Raw genomic sequence first — 20,915 nt, forward strand, 5'->3', positions numbered from 1 at the left:
TGATTCCTCCCACACCTCCCGCCCGCCAGGCGGCGCTGTCACAACCGCGGGCAGCGGAAGCGGAAGCGGAAGCGGCGCGCCCGGCGCGGAACCGGAAGAGACGCGCGGGGGGCTGTGAGGGAGGAGGAGGAGGAGGAGGAAGATCAACTTGAGGCTACCGGAGCTACCGGAGAGTCACCGGAGAGTCACCGGAGAGTCACCGGAGAGTCACCGGAGAGTCACCGGAGCTACCGGAGCTACCGGAGCGGCGGGAGAGCGGCAGGAGAGGGGCGGCGCCGCCATGGTGAGCGGGGAGGGGAGTGGGGGGGAATTGGGGAGATTTTGGGGAGATTTTGGGGAATTTGGGGGAAATTCGGGGAGATTTGGGGGAAATTTGGGGATAATGGGGGAGATTTGGGGAAAACTGGGGTAAATTCGGAGGAATTTGGAGGAAATTTGGGGAGATTTGAGGGAAATTTTGGGAAATTTAGGGAGATTTGAGGAGATTTTGGGGGAATTTGGAGGAAATTCGGGGAGATTTGGGGAGATTTGAGGGAAATTTGAGGAGATTTGGGGAGATTTGAGGGAAATTTAGGGAAAATTGGGGAGACTTGGGGGAAATTTGGGGAGATTTGGGCAAATTCGGGGAAATTTGGGGACAATTTGTGGAAGTTTTGGGAAATTTGGGGCAAATTTTGGGGAAAATTAGGGGAAATTCAGGGAGATTTGGGAGAAATTGGGGAAACTTTTGGGGCAATTTGGGTGAAATTTGGGGGAATTTGGGGAAATTGAGAGAAATTTGGGGAGATTTGGGAGAAATTGGGAGAAATTTGGGGGAAATTTGGGGAGATTTGGGAAGATTTGGGGAGATTTTGGGGGAATTTGGGAAACTTAGGGAGATTTGGGGGAATTTGGGGAATTTGGAGATATTTTGAGGAAATTGGGGGAGATTCGGGAATTTGGGGTTTGGGAAATGGGGGAGATTTGGGAGAAATTGGGGAAATTTTGGGGAAATTTGGGGGAATTAGGGGAGATTTGATGGGAATCTGGGGAAATTTGGGGGATATTTGGGGAAATTTGGGGAAAATTGGGGGATTAGGGGAAATTTGGGGGAAATTTGGGAGAAATTGGGGAGATTTGGGGAAATTCGGGAAAATTTGGGGACATTTGAGGAAATTTTGGGAAATTTGGGGGAAAATCGGGGAGATTTGGGGGAAATTTGGGGAAATTTTGGGAAATTCAGGTGAATTTGGGGAGATTTGGAGGATATTTGGAGGAATTTGGGAGGATTTGGGGGAAATTTTGGGGAATTTTGGGGGAAATTTCGGGAGATTTGGGAAGATTTGGGGGAAATTTGGGGAGAAAACAGTGGGTTTGGGGTGGATTTGGGGTATTTTAGGGTCATTCGGGGTTTTTTCGGGCAGATTTGGGATATTTTGGGGTGATTTGGGGTGTTTCGGGGTGGATTTGGGTTTTTTTGGGGTCATTTGGGGTCTTTTGGAGTCTTTTTGGGGTTATTTTGGGGTCATTTGGGGTGTTTCAGGGTGGATTTTGGGGTTTTTTGGGTTGTTTTCGGCCAATTTGGGTTATTTTGGGGAGGAATTTGGGGTTTTTCGGAGAACTTTTGGGGTTTTTTGGAGTGGATTTGGGTTATTTTGGGGTCATTTGGGGTGGATTTGGGGTCTTTTGGGGATTTTTTGGGGTTTTTAGGGCGGGTTTGGGGACTTTGGGTGGGTTTGGGATATTTTGGGGTCTTTTGGGGATTTTTTTGGGATATCTTGGGGCCAATTTGGGGTTTTTTGGGGATATTTTGGGGTTTTTTTGGGGCGGATTTGGGGTGTTTGGGTGGATATGGGTCATTTTGGGGAGAAATTTGGGGTTTTTGGGGTCTTTTGGGGTGAATTTGGGGTTTTTGGGGCGGATTTGGGGGTTTTGGGGAGGAATTTGGGCTGGTTTGGGGATTTTTTGGGGTTTTTGGGGATTTTTTGGGGTTTTTGGGTGGATTTTGTTTATTTTGGGGTCATTTGGGGTGTTTTGGGGCAGATTTGGGTTATTTTGGGGTGGATTTGGGTCATTTTAAGGTGGAATTTGGGGTTTTTGGGGTGTTTTGGGGGATTTTTTGTGGTTTCTTGGTACCTATTTGGGGTTTTTGGGGATTTTTTTGGGTTTTTTGGGAGAAATTTGGGGTTTTTGGGGAGGAATTTGGGTTTTTTTAGGGGCAGATTTGGGGTTTTTGTGTGGATTTGGGATATTTTGGGGTCATTTGGGGATTTTTTGGGGATTTTGGGGATTTTTTGGGGTTTTCAGGGCGGATTTGGGGTTTTTTTGGGGAGGAATTTGGGTTATTTTGGGGATTTTTTGTGGTTTTTTGGGACCTATTTGGGATTTTTTGGGGATTTTTTGGGTTTTTTCAGCGGATTTGGGTTATTTTGGGGTCATTTCAGGTGTTTTTGGGAGGATTTGGGGGTTTTGGGGGATTTTTTTGGGGTTTTTGGGGATTTTTTGGGGTTTTTGGGAGGAATTTGGGTTATTTTGGGGTCATTTCGGGTGGTTTTGGGAGGATTTGGGTTATTTTAGGGTGGAATTTGGGGATTTTTTGGGGTTTTTGGGCTCAATTTGGGATCAGCACAATCCAACTCGACGCCAATTTGGGGAAATTTTAGCCAATTTTAGTGAAACCAACAAACTTTGGGTTTCAATTCACGAAACTTTCGCTTTTTCCCAAAACCTCACTTTGATTTTTTTCTCTTTTTTCTCGTTTTTTTTCTCTTTTTTCCCATTTTTTTTCTGTTTTTTCCCATTTTTTCCCTTTTTTTCCCCATTTTCTCTCCCCCAGCGCCCCCCCCGCCCCCCCCCAGCGCCATGAGCGACCCCTCGGGGGGGGGGGATGGTCGGGAGCCCCAAAACCCCCCGAATTCACCCCAAAAAACCCCAAAATCGCCCCAAAACTCCTCGGGAGCGCTGCGGGAGCCCCGAAAACCCCAAAAAACCCCAAATTCGCCCCAAAAATCCCCAAATTCGCCCCAAAAATCATCAAATTCGGAACAAAAATCCCCAAATTCGGCACAAAAACCCCCAAATTCGCCCCAAAAATCTCCAAATTTGCCCCAAAATTCCCCGAATTTGCCCCAAAACTTCTCAAATTTGCCCCAAAACGTCTCAAATTGGCCCCAAAACCTCCCGATTTCACCCCAAAACCCCCAAATTTCCCCGAATTCTCCCCAAAACTCCCTAAATTCTCCCCAAAATCCCCTAAATTTTTCCCAAAACGGCCTGAATTCACCCCAAAATCCTCTAAATTCTCCCCAAAACTCACCGAATTTCCCCCAAAACTCCCCAAATTCTCCCCAAAATCCCCTAATTTTTTCCCAAAATCCCCCAAATTCCTCCCAAAACTCCCTAAGTTCACTCCAAAACTCCTTAAATTCTCCCCAAAACTCCCCCAATTTTCCCCAAAATCCCCTAAATTTCCCTGAAAACTCTCTGAATTTTTCCCAAAATCCCCTAAATTCCTCCCAAAACCCCCTAAATTCTCACCAAAATCCTCTGATTTCACCTCAAAACTCTCCAAGTTCTCCTCAAAACCCCCTAAATTCTTCCAAAACCCCCCAAATTTCCCCCAAAACTCCCTAAATTCTCCCCAAAATTTTTAATTTCGCTTCCAAAATTCCTTTAATTTCGCCCAAAATCCCCAAAAACTCCCTAAATTCTCCCAAAATTCTCTGATTTTTCCCTTAAATCTCCCCAAATTCTCCCCAAAACCCCCAAATTTCCCCCAAACCCCCAAAATTCTCCACCTCCCCAAATTTCCCAAACTCCTCGAATTTTCCCAAAATTCCCCTAAATTCCTCCCAAAACCCCAAATTTCCCCCAAAAATCCCCCTAAATTCTCCCAAATCCCCCTAAATTCCTCCTTAAACCCCCAAATTTCCCTAAACTCCCAAATTCACCCCAAAATCCCCTAAATCCCCCAAAACCCTAAATTTGCCCTGAAAACTCCCCCAATTTTTCCCAAAACTTCCCCCAAATTTTCCCAAAATCCCCCAAATTCCCCCCAAATCCCCCCGAACTCCCCCCGGCCCGCCCCGGGCTGGCGCGACTTCTGCCAGCGCCAGGCCCGCGCGGCGGCGCGCGACTTCGCTCGGCGCTATCGCGACTTTGTCGCGACTCAGCCGCAGCTGGGCGGCCCGGGAGCCGCCGCCGCCTTCTCGCGCCGCTTCGCCAGGAACTTTCTGGAACATTTCGAGGCCGAAGTGTGGCGAGCGGCGGGCGAGCGGGGTGGGGGAGGGGAGGGCGGGGCGGCGCCCCTCCCCCCGCCGGCGGGGCTGCTGTCGCGACACGGGGCGGGGGGGAGGGGGGAGGAGTTTTGGGGTGAAATCGTGGGGTTTCGGGGAGTTGCCGGGGGCAGGGCGGAGTTGGGTGGGGTTGAGCCGAAATTGGATGAAAATCACCCAAAATTGGCTGAAATTGACCCAAAATCGGCTGAAAATCACCCAAAATCAGCCGAATTTGACCCAAAATTGGCCGGAATTGACCCAAAATCGGCCGAATTTGACCGGAAATCGGCCGGAATTGACCCAAAATTGGCTGAAAATCACCCGAAATTGGCCGGAATTGACCCAAAATTGGCTGAAATTGACCCGAAATCAGCCAGAATTGACCCGAAATTGGCCGAAATTGACCCAAAATCAGCCGGAATTGACCCAAAATCGATTCAGATCGGAGCGATATCGCCCCAAAATCTCACGATTTTGCCCCAAAATCTCACGGTTTTGCACCAAAATTCCGCGATTTCCCCCCAAAATCCCCAAAAATCGCCCCAAAATCTCCTGATTTCGCCCCAAAATCCCCAAAAATCGCCGCAAAATCCCCAAAAATCGCCCCAAAATCCCGCGATTTCGCCCCAAAATCCCCCAAAATCGCCCCAAATTTCCCCGGAATCTCCCGAAATTCCGCCGAAATCGCCCCAAACCGCCCCGAGGTCGCTCCGGATTTCCCCGAAATCGCCCGAAATCGACCCAAAATCGCCCGAAACCTCCCCGATTTCTCCCCAGATCTCCCCGAAACCTCCCGAAATTTCACCGAAATCTCCCCAAATCGCCCCAAAATCCCCCGAAATCGACCCAAAATCCCCTCGAACGGACCTAAAATCTCCCCAAACGCACCCGAAATCCCCCGAAATCGACCCAAAATCGCCCCAAACCGACCCAAAATCTCCCCAAACCGACCCAAAATCCCCCGAAATTTACCCGAAATCTCCCCAAACGGACCCAAAATCGCCGTTTTTCGCCCCAAAACCCAAAGCCCGCAAACGCTTCTCTCTGCGCAGCGTCGGGCGCTCGGTCCGCGGGATGCTGCAGTGGCGCTCGGCCGAGTCCCAAAATCCCCCAAATTCCACCCAAAACCCGCCCCCGAACCCCCCGAACCCCCAAAACCCCCAAAATCCCCCGATTTCGCCCCAAAACGCGGAGCCCTGGGCGCGCCAGGGGCAGCTGCGGCTGCTGGAGGAGCAGAATTTGGGGAGTTTTGGGGCTTTTTTGGGGGTTTTGGGGCGGCGGGGGGGGAGGGGCGCGGGGGGGGAGGGGCGGCGCTGCAGGATGAGGATCCGCGGGGAAGGGGAGGGGGCGGCGCTGGAGCTGTTCGTGCCCCCCAAGGTGAGATTTGGGGTGAAAAATGGGGATTTTGGGCAAAAATTAAAAATTTGGGACAAAAAATGGGAAAAATCGGGGAAAAAATGGTTAAAATTTGGGGAGAAATTGGGGTAAAAATGGGGGAAATGGGGAGGGGGCGGCGCTGGAGCTGTTCGTGCCCCCCAAGGTGAGATTTTGGGGCGAAAAATGGGGATTTTGGGCAAAAATTAAAAATGGGAAAAACGGGGAAAAAATGGTTAAAATTTGGGGTGAAAATGGGGAGAAATTGGGTAATTTGGGGAATGGGGAGGGGGCGGCGCTGGAGCTGTTCGTGCCCCCCAAGGTGAGATTTGGGGTGAAAAACCGCGATTTTGGGCAAAAATTATAAATGGGGAAAATCGGGAAAAAATGGTTAAAATTTGGGGTGAAATTGGGGTAAAAATGGGAAAATTTGGGGGAAAAATGAGGGAAATTGGGGAAATGGGGAGGGGGCGGCGCTGGAGCTGTTCGTGCCCCCCAAGGTGAGATTTTGGGGCGAAAAACCGCGATTTTGGGCAAATTTGGGGTAAAAATGGGAAAATTCGGGAAAATTTGGGGTAAAAATGGTTAAAATTTGGGGTGAAAATCGGGAAAAAAATGGGAAATTTGGGGTGAGGGGAGGGGGCGGCGCTGGAGCTGTTCGTGCCCCCCAAGGTGAGATTTGGGGTGAAAAACCGCGATTTTGGGCAAAAAGTGAAAAATTTGGGGGAAAAATGGGGAAATTTGGGGTAAAAATGGTTAAAATTTGGGGTAAAAATGGGGAAAAAAAGAGGGAAAAATAAGGGAAATTTGGGAAATGGGGAGGGGGCGGCGCTGGAGCTGTTCGTGCCCCCCAAGGTGAGATTTTGGGGTGAAAAACCGCGATTTTGGGCAAAAATGAAAAATGGGAAAAATCGGGGAAAAAATGGTTAAAATTTGGGGAGAAATTGGGGTAAAAATGGGGGAAATTTGGGAAATGGGGAGGGGGCGGCGCTGGAGCTGTTCGTGCCGCCCAAGGTGAGATTTTGGGGTGAAAAACTGCGATTTTGGGCAAAAATTAAAAATTTGGGACAAAAAATGGGAAAAATCTGGGTAAAAATGGGAAAATTTGGGGGAAATTTGGGAAATGGGGAGGGGGCGGCGCTGGAGCTGTTCGTGCCCCCCAAGGTGAGGTTTTGGGGTGAAAAATGGGGATTTTGGGCAAAAATGGGGAGAAATGGGAAAAATTGGGGGAGAAATTGGGAAAATTCGGGGTAAAAATCGGGAAAAAAAGGGAAAAAATCGGGAAAAACGAGGAGAAAATGGGAAAAATTGGGAAAAACGGGGAAAATCGGGAAGAAACGGGGGAAATGGGGAAAAAATGGGAAAAAACGGGGAAAAAATGGGAAAAACCAGGATAAAACCAGGAAAAACGGGAAAAAATCAGGAAAAAAGGAAAAATCGGGAAAAATGGGGAAAAACGGGGAAAAAATCGGGGGAAAATGGGGAAAAAAGGGGAAAAAGAAAAAAATTGGGGAAAAATCGGAAAAAAAGGGAAAATATCGGGGAAAAAACGGGAAAAAATGGGGAACAAAACAGGACAAGCACGAAAGAAATCGGAAAACATGGTAAAAATGGGGAAAAAATGAAAAAAATCGGGAAAAAACAGGAAAAAATCGGAAAATAATGGGAAAAAAGGGAAAAAATTGGGAAAAAAATCGGAAAAAATGGTGAAAAAAGGGAAAAAGTGGGAAAAATCGGGAAAAAAATGGAGAAAAAACTGGAAAAAATGGGAAAAAACCGGGAAAAAAACAGGAAAAAATCGGAAAAAAATAGGAAAAATCGGGGAAAAAATGGTGAAAAAATCGGGAAAAAAGGGTAAAAAAGGTTTCTGGGGTATTTCGATCTCCGAACCCCCAAAACTCTCTGATTTCCCCCCAAATCCCCCTCAGGCCGCCAAGCCGCGGTTGGTCCTTCCGTGCGCCGCGCTGGCAGCGAGTCCCGCAGCGTCCGGCTGCAGCTTCCGCATCGCGGTGAGAAACCGACAGGGATGGAACCGAATTTGGGGGAATTTGGGGATTTTGGGGGAATTTGGGGGGAATTGGGGAGGTTGGTGTGGTTTTTGGGGTTTTTTGGGGGTTTTTTGGGGTTTTTTGGGGTTTTTTGGGGAGGTTGGTGTGGTTTTTTGGGGTTTTTTGGAGGTTATTGGGGTTTTTTTGGGGTTTTTGGGGTTTTTTGGGGTTTTTTGGAGGTTTTTTGGAGGTTTTTTGGGGTTTTCTTTGGGGTTTTTGGGGTTTTGGGGGGTTTTTTGGGGTTTTTGGAGGTTTTTTTGGGGTTTTGGAGGTTTTTGGGGTTTTTGGGGTTTTTGAGTTTTTGGGGGTTTTTTGGGGGTTTTTGGGGTTTTTGAGGTTTTGGGGATTTTTGGGGTTTTGGGGTTTTTTGGAGGTTTTTTGGGGGTTTTTGGGGTTTTTGGAGTTTTTTTTGGGGTTTTTTTGTTGTTTTGGGGGTTTTTTGGGGGGTTTTTGGGTGGTTTTTGGGGTTTGTTTCTGGGATTTTTCTGGGGTTTTTGAGGGATTTTTGTGGGTTTTTTATAGGGTTTTTGTAGGATTTTTCCGTTTTGGGGTTTATTTCTGGGATTTTTATATGATTTCTGTGGGATTTTTCTAGGATTTTTATGGGATTTTTGTAGGATTTTGCCATTTTTTTGGGTTCCCGGGTGGATTTGGGGTTTATTTTTGGGATTTTTATGGGATTTCTATAGGATTTTGCTATTTTTTGGGTTCCTGACTGGATTTTGGGGTTTATTTTTGGGATTTCCATGGGATTTTTATAGGATTTTGCCATTTTTTAGCTTCCTGCCTTGATTTCTGTGTTCATTCTCTATTTTCTGTGTGAATTTCTCAATTTTTGGTATAAATTTCTCCATTTTTGGATCCCAGACTCCCTTGGGGCTGCAGCTGGGTGTTCATTATCTATTTTCTGTGTGAAATTTTCTGTTTTCTGTATGAATTTCTCCATTTCTGGTCTGAATTTCTCCATTTTCTGTATGAATATTTCCATTTTCGGTGTGAATTTCTGTATTTTCTGTGCGAATTTCTCGGTTTTTGGTTTAAGTTTCTCAATTTTTGGTATAAATTTGTCTATTTTTGGGTCAAATTTGTCTAATTTTTGGTTTCCAGACTTCCTCAGGTCTGCAGCTGGGTGTTTATTGTCAGTTTTCTGTATGAATTTTTCAGGTTTTGGTACAAATTTCTCTATTTTTGGTACAAATTTCTGTATTTTCTGTGTGAATTTCTCTATTTTTGATACAAATTTCTCTATTTTTGGTTTCCAGACTCCCTCAGATCTGCAATTGGGTGTTTATTCTCAATTTTCTGTATAAATTTCTGTATTTTTGATAAAAATTTCTCCATTTTTGATATAAATTTCTGTATTTTTGATACAAATTTCTCCATTTTTGATATAAATTTCTGTATTTTTTGTGTTTCCAGACCCCCTCAGGGCTGCAGCTGGGTGTTCATTGTGTATTTTCTGTAGGAATTTCTCCATTTTTGATACAAATTTCTGTATTTTTTATATAAATTTCTCCATTTTTGATACAAATTTCTCTATTTTTTTTCTTTTCAGACCCCCTCAGGGCTGCAGCTGCTGCTGGAAGCTCCTGACGAGCAGCAAAGACAACTTTGGCTGCAGCAATTCGCCGAATTCCCGCCGAGCTCCCCGTGAGACCTGATTTGGGCTCCCCTCCCCCCTTCCCCTCCCCCTTTCCTTCCCCTCCCCCTCTTTTCCTTTTTTTTTCCTTTTTTCCCCTTTTTTTCTATTTTTTTCTGAATTTTTTCTCTTTTTTTTCCCCTTTTTTTTCCTTTTTTTCTTATTTTTTTCCCTTTTTTCTCCTTATTTTCCCATTTTTCTTCTTTTTTTTCTCTTTTTTCTCCTTTTTTTCTACTTTTTTCCCTTTTTTTCTCCATTTTTTCCCTTTTTAATTTCCTTTTTTCTCCTTTTTTTCCTTTTTTCTTCTTTTTTCTCTTTTTCCCCCTTTTTTCCCTTTTCTCCTTTTTATCTCCTTTTTTCCTCCTTCTTTTCCTTTTTTTTTGTCCTTTTTTACTCCTTTTTTCTCTTTTTCCCCTTTTTTCCCTTTTTTTTCCTTTTTTTCACTTTTTTCTCCTTTTATGTTTTTTTCTTCATTTTTTTCTACTTTTTTTCTTTTCTTTTCCCTTTTTTGTTTTTTTACCTTTTCTCCATTTTTCCCTTTTTTCTCCTTTTTTTCTTTTTTCCTTTTTTCTTTTTTTACCTTTTTTCCCTTTTATTTTCTTTTTTCCTGTTTTCTCCATTTTTCCCTTTTTTTCTGCATTTTTTCTACTTTTTTCTCTTTTTTCACTTTTTTCTTCTTTTTTCACTTTTTTCTCTTTTTTTTCTTTTTTCTCTTTTTTTCTCTTTTTTCTCTTTTTTCTCTTTTTTCTCTTTTTTCCTCCTTTTTTCCTTTTTCCCATTTTTCTCCCTTTTTCCTGTTTTCCAATTTTTTTTTCTCTTTTTCCTTCTTGTTCTCCTCTTTTTCCACTTTTCCCCTTTTTTTCTTTTTCCCTTTTTTGTTTTCCTTTTTTCTTTTTTTTCTTCTTTTTTTTCTCCCTTTTTCTCCTTTTTTTTCTCTTTTCTTCTCCGTTTTTCCCCTTTTTCTCCCATTTTTTTGTCTTTTTCCCCTTTTTTCCTTTTTTCCTGCTTTTTCTCCATTTTTCCCCTTTTTCTCTCTTTTTTCCCCTTTTTTCCCTCTTTTTTCTCCTTCTCCCTTTCCCCATTTTTCCCCCATTTTCCCTCTTTTTCCCTCTTTTTCCCAATTTTCCCTTTTTCCCATTTTTCTCCGATTTCTGTTCACTTTTCCCGTTTTTCTCTGATTTTCCCCCAGAGATGATTCTGAGCTTCCCTCAGACTCTGAGCTGCTCAGGGGGGAGAGTGCCGAGCTGCTCAGCCAAGGTGACCCAAAAACGCCCCAAATCCACCCAAAAACACCCCAAAAACACCCCAAAATATTCCTAAAATACACCCCGAAATCGCCCCAAAAATAGCCCCAAAATTGCCCCAAAATCAACCCAAAAATGGACCCAAAAACACCCCGAAATTGCCCCAAAAAATTCCCAAAATCGCCCCAAAAATAGCCCAAAAACACCCCAAAATATTCTTAAAACACATCCCGAAATTGCCCCAAAAAACACCCCAAAATAGCCCAAAAATGGACCCAAAACGCCCTGAAATTGCCCCAAAAATAGCCCAAAAACACCCCAAAATGTTCCTAAAATACACCCCGAAATTGCCCCAAAAATAGCCCCAAAATTGCCCCCAAAATGCCCCGAAATCAACCCAAAAATAGTCCAAAAACACCCCAAAATCACCCCAAAATATTCCTAAAATATTCCTAAAATACTCCCCGAAATCGACCCAAAAATAGCCCCAAAATTGCCCCGAAATCAACCCAAAAATGGACCCAAAAACACCCCGAAATTGACCCAAAAATAGCCCAAAATCGCCCCAAAAATACCCCAAAATATTCCTAAAATACACCCCGAAATCGCCCTAAAAACCACTCAAAAATAGCCCAAAAATTGCCCCAAAAACTTCCCAAAAATAGCCCCAAAAACACCCAAAAATTGTCCCAAAAAACCCCAAAAAATTCCCCAAAAATCCCCAAAAAACCCCAAAAACCAAAAAAAACCCCCAAAAATAATAAAAATCCCAAAGTAAAAAACCCTAAAAAAACCAAAAATCAAGCCAAACTTCCCCAAAAAAACTTCCCAAAATCCCTCAAAAACCAAAAAAATCCCCAAAAACCCCAAAATCCCCAAAAAATCCCCCAAAAAACCCCTAAACATCCCAAAAAAACCCCAAAAACCCCAAAATCCCCCCAAAAAACCAAGTCCCCAAACCCCTAAACATCCCAAACCCCAAAATCCCAAAATCCCCAAAACCCCAAAATCCCACAAAAAATCCCAAAATCTCCCAAAATCCCCAAAATCCCCAAAATCCTCCAAAAACCCCAAAAAACCCCAAAACATCCCAAAAAATCCCTCAAAAACTTCCCAAAATCCCCCAAAAAAACCCCAAAATCCCACAAAAAATCCCAAACATGCCAAAATCCCCAAATCCCCCAAAATCCTAAAATATCCCAAAATCTCTCAAAACCCCCAAAATTCCCCAAACCCCAAAACCCCCCAAAATCCCCAAAACCAAAAACCTAAAACTTCCAAAATCCCCAAACCCAAAACCTCAAAAAATCCCCAAAATCCTCCAAAAAAACCCCAAAACCTCCCAAAAAATCCCTCAAAAACTTCCCAAAATCCCCCAAAAAATCCCAAAAAATCCCAAAAATCCCAAAAAATCCCCCAAAATCCCCAAAATCCCGAATTCCCCTCTCTCCCCAATCCAGGTGCTTACGGAGGTCTCCCAGCCGCCCCTCCCCCCCCCGAGCTGCCCCCCCGCGTGCCGCTGGAGGAGCTCAGCGCCCCTCCCCCCCCGCCCCTCCCCCACCCCGCCCCGACACCCCAGACAGGTAGGGGGAGGGGCGGCGGGGGGTTTGGGGGGTTTGGGGGGAATTTTGGGGGATTTGTCCCAAATTTTGGTGGGAATTGTTCGAATTTTGGGGATTTATGGGGAATTTCGGGGGATTTTGGGGATTTATTGTTTAGAATTTATGGGGAATTTGGGGGAATTTTGGGGAATTTGGGAAATTGGTTCCAATTTTGGGGTTTTATGGGGAATTTTGGGGATTTGTCCTAATTTTGGGATTTTTCCTGAATTTTGGGGGGAATTGTTCCAATTTTGGGGATTTATGGGGAATTTTGGGGGATTTGTCAGAATTTTGGGGATTTGTAGTGAATTTCGGGGGATTTATGGGGAATTTTGGGGGAAATTCTTGGGAATTTTGGGGGAAATTCTTGGGAATTTTGGGGATTTATTGGGAATTTTAGAGGGAATTGTTCCAATTTTGGGGGATTTATGGCGAATTTTTGGGGATTTATTGGGAATTTTGGGAAATTTATTGGGAATTTTGGGGGATTTGTCAAAATTTTGGGGATTTGTCCTAATTTTGGGGGATTTATTGGTAATTTGGGGAATTTTGGGGATTTGTCACAAATTTTGGGGATTTATTGGGAATTTTGGGGGAATTTTGGGGACTTCATGGGGAATTTTGGGGGATTTGTCAGAATTTTGGGGAATTTATGTGGAATTTTGGGGGATTTAGTGGGAATTTTGGGGGGAATTGTTGGGAATTTTGGGGATTTTGTCACAATTTTGGGGGGTTTGTCCTAATTTTGGGGGATTTGTAGTGAATTTTGGGGGATTTTGGGGCATTTGTTCCTAATTTTGGGGGATTTATGGGGAATTTTGGGGATTTATTGGGGATTTTGGGAAATTTATTGCGAATTTTGGGGAATTTGTCACAATTTTGGGGGATTTATTGGAATTTTGGGGGTTTTGGGAGGTTTGTGAGAATTGGGGATTTTTGGATTTTGGGTGACTATTGAATTTGGGGATTTGTCACAAAATTTGGGGGAAATTGTTCTAATTTTGGGGGATTTATTGGGAATTTTGGGGATTTTTTGGGAATTTTTGGGATTTATTGGGAATTTTGGGGGCAATTGTTCCAATTTTGGGGATTTATGGGGAATTTTGGGGAATTTATTGGAAATTTTGGGGGATTTGTCAAAATTTTGGGGATTTGTCCTAATTTTGGGGGAAATTGTTCTAATTTTGGGGTATTTGTGTGGAATTTTGGGGGATTTGTTAATGGGGATTTTGGGGGAATTTTGGGGGATTTTGGGGAATTTGTCCTAATTTTGGGGGAGTTTGTCAAGAATTTGGGGGATTTATGGGGAATTTTGGGGGGAATTGTTCCAATTTTGGGGGATTTGTGTGGAATTTTTTGGAATTTATTGGGAATTTTGGGGAATTTAGTGGGAATTTGGGGGATTTGTTAAAAATTTTTGAGGGATTTGTGGTGAATTTTGGGGAAATTTGTCCCAAATTTGGGTGAATTTGGGTGGATTTGGTGGGTTTTGGGTTTAAATCCCAATTTTGGACATTTTGGGTGTTAATTTTGAGTTGTTTGAACCCAAATTGGGGAGGTTGGAGCTCAGATTTGGGGGGATTTTGGGAGATTTTGGGGGATTTTGGGACTCTGGTTGTGACTTAAACTCTAAACTGCACTAAATTAATTTAAATTCCTTTTTTGTTTCCCAAATATTCCCTAAATTCCTTTTTTTCCCCCCAAATCTCCCATTTCCTCCCCAAACTCACCATTTTTTCCCCCAAAATCCCCATTTTGTTGCCCAAATCCCCCAAATTTTTCCCCTAAATTTCCCAATTTTCCCCCCAAAATCCCATTTTATCCCCCAAATTCCCCTTTTCACCCCCAAATTTCCCCCAAATTCCCCCTTTTTCCCCCCAAAATTTCCCATTTTCCCAAATTCCCATTTTACCCCCCAAATAATCCCATTTTCTCCAAAATTCCCATTTTCCCCAAATATCACAATTTCTCTCCCAAAATTCCCCTTTTCACCCCTAAATTTCCCTATTTTCCCCCAAAATCCCAATTTCCCCAAAATCCATTTTTACCCCAAAATTCCCATTTTCTCCCCAAAATCCCAATTTTCCCCAAAATTCCCATTTTTTCCCCAAAATATCTCCATTTCTCTCCCAAATCCCCTTTTCCCAATCCCGCCTAATTTTCCCCCAAAATCCCCATTTTTCCCCCAAATTTCCCCATTTTTCCCCAAAATTTCTTTTCCCCCAAATTTCCGCCAAATTTCCCAATTTTCAAATTCCCATTTTTTCCCCAAACTCCCATTTCCCCCAAATTTCCCATTTTTCCCCTAAACCTAATTTTCCCCAAATATCCCCATTTTCCCCCAAATTTCCCATTTTTCCCCAAATTTCCCCATTTCCAAAATTCCCCATTTTCCAAATTCCCCATTTCCCAAAATTCCCTTTCCCCCTAAATTTCCCCAAATTCCCCATTTTTCCCATTTTTTCCCAAATTTCCCATTTTTCCCCCATTTTCCCCAAAATCCCATTTTCCCCCAAAACTCACCTTTTCCCAAAATTTCCTATTTTATCCCCAACCACCATTTTCCCCCAAAATTCCTCCCCAAATTTTATTTTCAAATTTCCCAATTTTCCCCAAATTTCCCATTTTTCCTCCCAAATTTCCCCATTTTCCCCCAAATATCCCCATTTTTCTCTAAAATTCCCATTTTCCTCCCAAATTTCCCAATTTTTCCCCAAAATTCCCCATTTTTTCCCCCAAAAATTCCCATTTTCCCCCAAAAATCCCATTTCTCTCCCCATTTTTCTCAAATTTCCAATTTTTCCCAAAATCCCAATTTTCCTCCAAAATTCCCCATTTTTCCCAAAATTTCCCATTTTCCCCCAAATCTCCCCTACCCCTCCCCCCCAGGCCTTTCCCTTCCCCCTCTCCCCCTCCCCCCGCCCCTCCCGACCCGGGGGGCTCCGATTTTGGGTCGATTTTGGGGGATTTCGGTCACTCCCTGGCCAGCTTCCCCTGGTTCCACGGCACTCTGTCGCGGCTCCGCGCGGCGCAGCTCGTGCTGCAGGGAGGGCAGGAGGGGCACGGAGTGTTCCTGGTGAGACAAAGTGAGACCCGGAGAGGGGAGTACGTGCTCACCTTCAACTTCCAGGGGAAAGCCAAGGTCAGTTTGGGTGAAAAAATGGGGATTTTGGGAAAAAACGCGATCTTTTTTGGTGAAAAAATGGGGATTTTATAGCCAAAAATGGGGTAAAAGGGGTCAGGAGGGGCACGGAGTGTTCCTGGTGAGACAAAGTGAAACGAGACGGGGGGAGTACGTGCTCACCTTCAACTTCCAGGGGAAAGCCAAGGTGGGTTTGGGGCGAAAAACGGCGATTTTGGGAAAAAACGCGATCTTTATATAGCGAAAAATGGGGATTTTATAGCCAAAAATGGGGTAAAATGGGCCAGGAGGGGCACGGAGTGTTCCTGGTGAGGCAGAGCGAGACCCGGAGAGGGGAGTACGTGCTCACCTTCAACTTCCAGGGGAAAGCCAAGGTCAGTTTGGGGCAAAAACCGGCGATTTTGGTAAAAAAATGGTGATTTTATACAAAAAAACGGTGATTTTAGAGCAAAAAATGGGGATTTTCTGGGGTAAAATGGGGATTTTAGAGAGTGAAATTGGGGTTTGTGCTCACCTTCAACTTCCAGGGGAAAGCCAAGGTGAGATTTGGGGAGAAAAAGTGAAATTTTGGTAAAAAAAACGGGGATTTTATAGCGAAAAATGGGGATTTTTGGTGAAAAAATGGGGATTTTACGGCAAAAATCGGGGATTTTAGAGAGTGAAATTGGGGTTTGTGCTCACCTTCAACTTCCAGGGGAAAGCCAAGGTGGGATTTGGGGAGAAAAAGTGAAATTTCGGGAAAAAACGGTGATTTTACGCGAAAAAATGGTGATTTTTGGTGAAAAAATGGGGATTTTACGGCAAAAATCGGGGATTTTAGAGAGTGAAATTGGGGTTTGTGCTCACCTTCAACTGCCAGGGGAAAGCCAAGGTCAGTTTGGGGCAAAAAACTGCGATTTTGGTAAAAAACCCGATGATTCTAGGTGAAAAAATGGGGATTTTATGGCAAAAAATGGGGATTTTCTGGGGTAAAATGGGGATTTTAGAGAGTGAAATTGGGGTCTGTGCTCACCTTCAACTGCCAGGGGAAAGCCAAGGTCAGTTTGGGGCAAAAAACGGGGATTTTGGGAAAAAACCCGATGATTCTAGGTGAAAAAATGGGGATTTTAGAACAAAAAATGGGGATTTTATGGCAAAAAATGGGGATTTTGGAGAGTGAAATTGGGGTTTGTGCTCACCTTCAACTTCCAGGGGAAAGCCAAGGTGGGTTTGGGTGAAAAAATGGGGATTTTGGTAAAAAACCCGATTTTTTTGGTGAAAAAACGGGGATTTTTGGTGAAAAAATGGGGATTTTCTGGGGTGAAAGGGGTCAGGAGGGGCACGGAGTGTTCCTGGTCAGGCAGAGCGAGACCAGGAGAGGGGAGTATGTGCTCACCTTCAACTTCCAGGGGAAAGCCAAGGTGAGATTTGGGGCAAAAAACGGCGATTTTGGGAAAAAACCGCATCATTTTATGTGAAAAAATGGTGATTTTATAGCAAAAAATGGGAATTTTATAGCAAAAACTATGAGTTGTGCAGAGAGAAATTGGGGTTTGACTCACCTTCAACTTCCAGGGGAAAGCCAAGGTGAGATTTGGGGCAAAAAACTGTGATTTTGGTAAAAAACCTGATGGTTTTAGGTGAAAAAATGGGGATTTTATAGTCCCAAATCCCCATTTTTTGGTGTTTTTTCCCCATTTTTGGGTGTTTTTTCCCCATTTTTTCACCGATTTTCCCCTTTTTTTTTTATTTTTTCCCATTTTTCCCCTTTTTCACCCCAAATTTTACATTTTTCAGCACCTCAGGCTGTCCCTGAACGAGGCTGCCCAGTGCAGAGTGCAGCATTTTTACCCCAAAATCCCCATTTTTGGGTGTTTTTTCCCCATTTTTTACCACATTTTCCCCCATATTTTCCCCATTTTTCGCTATATTTTCCCCATTTTTTCACCGATTTTCCCCTTTTTTTGTTGTTTTTTCCCATTTTTCCCCTTTTTCACCCCAAATTTTGTGTTTTTCAGCACCTCAGGGTGTCCCTGAACGAAACTCCTCGTTGCCAAATCCCCATTTTTGGGTGTTTTTCCCCCATTTTTCACCATATTTTCCCCATTTTTTGCCATATTTTCCCCATTTTTTCACCGATTTTCACCTTTTTTTTTTTGTTTTTTCCCATTTTTCCCCTTTTTCACCCCAAATTTTACATTTTCAGCACCTCAGGCTGTCCCTGAACGAGGCTGCCCAGTGCCAAATCCCCATTTTTACCCCAAAATCCCCATTTTTTGCCATATTTTCCCCATTTTTCGCCATATTTTCCCCATTTTTTCACCGATTTTCCCCTTTTTTTTTTTGTTTTTTCCCATTTTTCCCCTTTTTCACCCCAAATTTTACATTTTCCAGCACCTGAGGCTGTCCCTGAACGAGGCTGCCCAGTGCAGAGTGCAGCATTTTTACCCCAAAATCCCCTTTTTTGGGTGTTTTTCCCCCATTTTTCACCATATTTTCCCCATTTTTCGCCACATTTTTCCCATTTTTTCACCGATTTTCCCCATTTTTTTTTTATTTTTTCCCATTTTTCCCCTTTTTCACCCCAAAACTCATGTTTTCCAGCACCTGAGGCTGTCCCTGAACGAAACTCCTCATTGCCAAATCCCCATTTTTGGATGTTTTTCCCCATTTTTTGCCATATTTTCCCCATTTTTTACCATATTTTCCCCATTTTTTCACCGATTTTCACCTTTTTTTTTTTTATTTTTTCCCATTTTTCCCCTTTTTCACCCCAAAATTCAATCTTTCAGCACCTGAGGCTGTCCCTGAACGAGGCTGCCCAGTGCAGAGTGCAGCACCTTTGGTTCCAAAGCATCTTCGACATGTTGGAGCATTTTCGGGTTCATCCGATCCCGCTGGAGTCGGGAGGTCCCAGTGATGTCACCCTGCTGAGTTATGTGGTGGCTTCGCACAGAATTTATGGTATTTTGGGAAAATTTGGGCGATTTTGGGTGATTTCGGGAAATTTCGGTAAATTTAGGCTTAATTTTGGGGTGATTTTGGGTGATTTTTGGGGTTTTAAAGAGGATTTTTGGGGGATTTGAGGTCCCAGCGATGTCACCCTGCTGAGTTATGTGGTGGCATCTCATCGAATTTATGGTATTTTGGGAAAATTTGGGCAATTTCCATGAATTTCCTAAATTTTGGGTTCATTTCGGGTTAATTTCGGGTGATTTTTGGGCCAAATTTGGAGGATTTTTGGGGTTTTAGAGAGGAATTTTGGGGGATTTGAGGTCCCAGCGATGTCACTCTGCTGAGTTATGTGGTGGCTTCGCACAGAATTTATGGTATTTTGGGAAAATTTGGGCAAATTTGGGTGATTTTGGCGAATTTCGGTTAATTTGGGATGATTTTAGGGTGATTTTTGGGTGATTTTAATGGGATTTTTGGGGATTTTTGGGGGATTTGAGGTCCCAGCGATGTCACCCTGCTGAGCTATGTGGTGGCTTCGCACAGAATTTATGGTATTTTGGGAAAATTTGGGTGATTTCCATGAATTTCCTAAATTTTGGGTTCATTTCGGGTGATTTTGGGTTAATTTTGGGTGATTTTAAGGGGATTTTTGGGGAATTTTGGGGGATTTGAGGTCCCAGCGTTGTCACCCTGCTGAGTTATGTGGTAGCATCTCATCGAATTTATGGTATTTTGGGAAAATTTGGGCAAATTTGGGTGATTTTGGCGAATTTCGGTTAATTTGGGATGATTTTAGGGTGATTTTTGGGGGATTTTTGGGGATTTTTGGGGATTTTTGGGGGATTTTTGGGGTATTTTTGGGGATTTTGGGGGATTTTTGGAGGATTTGAGGTCCCAGCGACATCACCCTGCTGAGTTATGTGGTGGCTTCGCACAGAATTTATGGTATTTTGGGAAAATTTGGGCGATTTTGGGTGATTTTGGTGAATTTTGGGGAGATTTGGGTTAATTTCGGGTTAATTTTGGGAGATTTTGGGGGATTTTGGGTGATTTAAGGGGAATTTTGGGAGATTTTGGGTCCCAAAGAAGGGATTTGGGGTGGTTGAGGAGGAATTTGGGTTGATTTCGGCTGAATTTGGGTCAATTTTGCTAATTTTGGGTCAATTTTAGCTAAATTTGGGTCAATTTGGGTCAACTTTGGCTAAATTTGAGTCAATTTCGGCTAAATTTGGGTCAATTTTGCTAAATTTGAGTCAATTTGGGCTATTTTTGGGTCAATTTTGGCCAATTTTGGGTCAACTTGGGCTAAATTTGGGTCAAATTCAGTTAAATTTGGGTCAATTTCGGGCAAATTTGGGACAATTTCTGCAAAATTTGAGCTAAATTTGGGTCAATTTTGCTAAATTTGGGTCAATTTTGGGCAAATTTGGGACAATTTAGGTTAAATTTGGGTCAATTTTAGCTAAATTTGAGCTAAATTTGGGTCAATTTTGCTAAATTTGGGTCAATTTGGGCTAAATTTGGGTCAATTTGGGCAAATTTGGGTCAATTTGGCTAAATTTGAGTCAAATTTGAGGAAATTTGGGTCAATTTAGGTTAAATTTGGGTCAATTTCTGCTAAATTTTGGCTAAATTTGGGTCAATTTTTTGGCTAATTTTGGGTCAATTTTGGGCTAAATTTGGGCTAAATTTGGGTCAATTTAGGTTAAATTTGAGTCAAATTTGCTAAATTTGAGTCAATTTAGGTTAAATTTGGGTCAATTTGGGGCAAATTTGGGTCAATTTTGCCTAAATTTGGGTCAATTTGGGCTAAATTTGGGCTAAATTTGGGTCAATTTTGCTGAATTTGAGTCAATTTGGGCCAAATTTGGGTCAATTTCTGCTAAATTTGGGTCAATTTCAGCTAAATTTGGGTCAATTTGGGCAAATTTGGGTCAATTTTGGTCAAATTTGGGTCAATTTTGTCTAATTTTGGGTCAAATTCAGTTAAATTTGGGTCAATCTGGGTCAATTTCAGCTAAATTTGGGTCAATTTTGTCTAATTTTGGGTGAATTTTGCTAAATTTGAGTCAATTTGGGCTATTTTTGGGTCAATTTTGGCCAATTTTGGGTCAATTTCGGTCAAATTTGGGTCCAGCTAATTTTGGCCAATTTTGGGCTAAATTTGGGTCAATTTTGAGTAAATTTGAGTCAATTTGAGCTAAATTTGGGTCAATTTTGGGCAAGTTTTGGGCAAATTTGGGCTAATTTTGGGTCAATTTTGGCTAATTTTGGGTCAAATTCAGCTAATTTTGGCCAATTTTGGGTCATTTTGATCTAAATTTAGCCTCCGGTTGCTATTTTTAGCTCCTCTCTCTCTCCCCTCCCCCCCCCAGGTCGCACCGGAAGTCGCTCGACCATCGCCGACCCCTCCCCCCACCCCGCCGAGCCCCCGAGCCTCCTCCCCCCCGCCGCCCCCACCCCGGACTGACCCTCCCCCATCGCCCCTCCCCCACCGCGGTACGAAATCCCAAAAAACCCCAAAATCCCCAAAAATCCCAAAAATTAAACACTACAGGTGTGAGGGGCAGACCGCCCCGCCCTCCCCCACCCCGCCCCTCCCCCACCCCCGAGGTTTATTTGTACCCCTCGCCCTCCCCCACCTTTTGGGGGAACATTTTGAGAGAAAAAAAAAAAG

The 20,915-nt window shown here is 43.4% G+C and overlaps 1 protein-coding gene and 1 long non-coding RNA gene across 3 annotated transcripts; both read left to right on the top strand.

The window, feature by feature from the left end:
• Positions 1 to 3,986: 3,986 nt before the first annotated feature.
• On the top strand, positions 3,987 to 20,708 carry SH2B1 (SH2B adaptor protein 1; the record flags this gene model as incomplete). Its single annotated transcript, XM_085044436.1, has 5 exons — positions 3,987 to 4,309; positions 15,052 to 15,304; positions 18,076 to 18,193; positions 18,736 to 18,789; positions 20,614 to 20,708. Coding segments are annotated over 5 exons (843 nt in total), but the record flags the coding sequence as incomplete, so codon positions are not given.
• On the top strand, positions 6,606 to 12,174 carry LOC146423736 (uncharacterized). 2 transcript variants are annotated; one of them, XR_014847350.1, is made up of 5 exons: positions 6,606 to 6,644; positions 7,559 to 7,639; positions 9,234 to 9,328; positions 10,507 to 10,574; positions 12,022 to 12,174. It is a non-coding gene; the product is annotated as an uncharacterized LOC146423736 (long non-coding RNA). The 2 variants fall into 2 exon arrangements; XR_014847349.1 differs by lacking the exon at positions 6,606 to 6,644 and adding an exon at positions 6,755 to 6,794 and having other exon boundaries at positions 12,022 to 12,173.
• Positions 20,709 to 20,915: the final 207 nt, after the last annotated feature.

This window comes from Lichenostomus cassidix, unplaced genomic scaffold (assembly GCF_008360975.1).
Source record: "Lichenostomus cassidix isolate B80296 unplaced genomic scaffold, HeHo_3.0 HiC_scaffold_36, whole genome shotgun sequence".
Taxonomy (NCBI): domain Eukaryota; kingdom Metazoa; phylum Chordata; class Aves; order Passeriformes; family Meliphagidae; genus Lichenostomus; species Lichenostomus cassidix.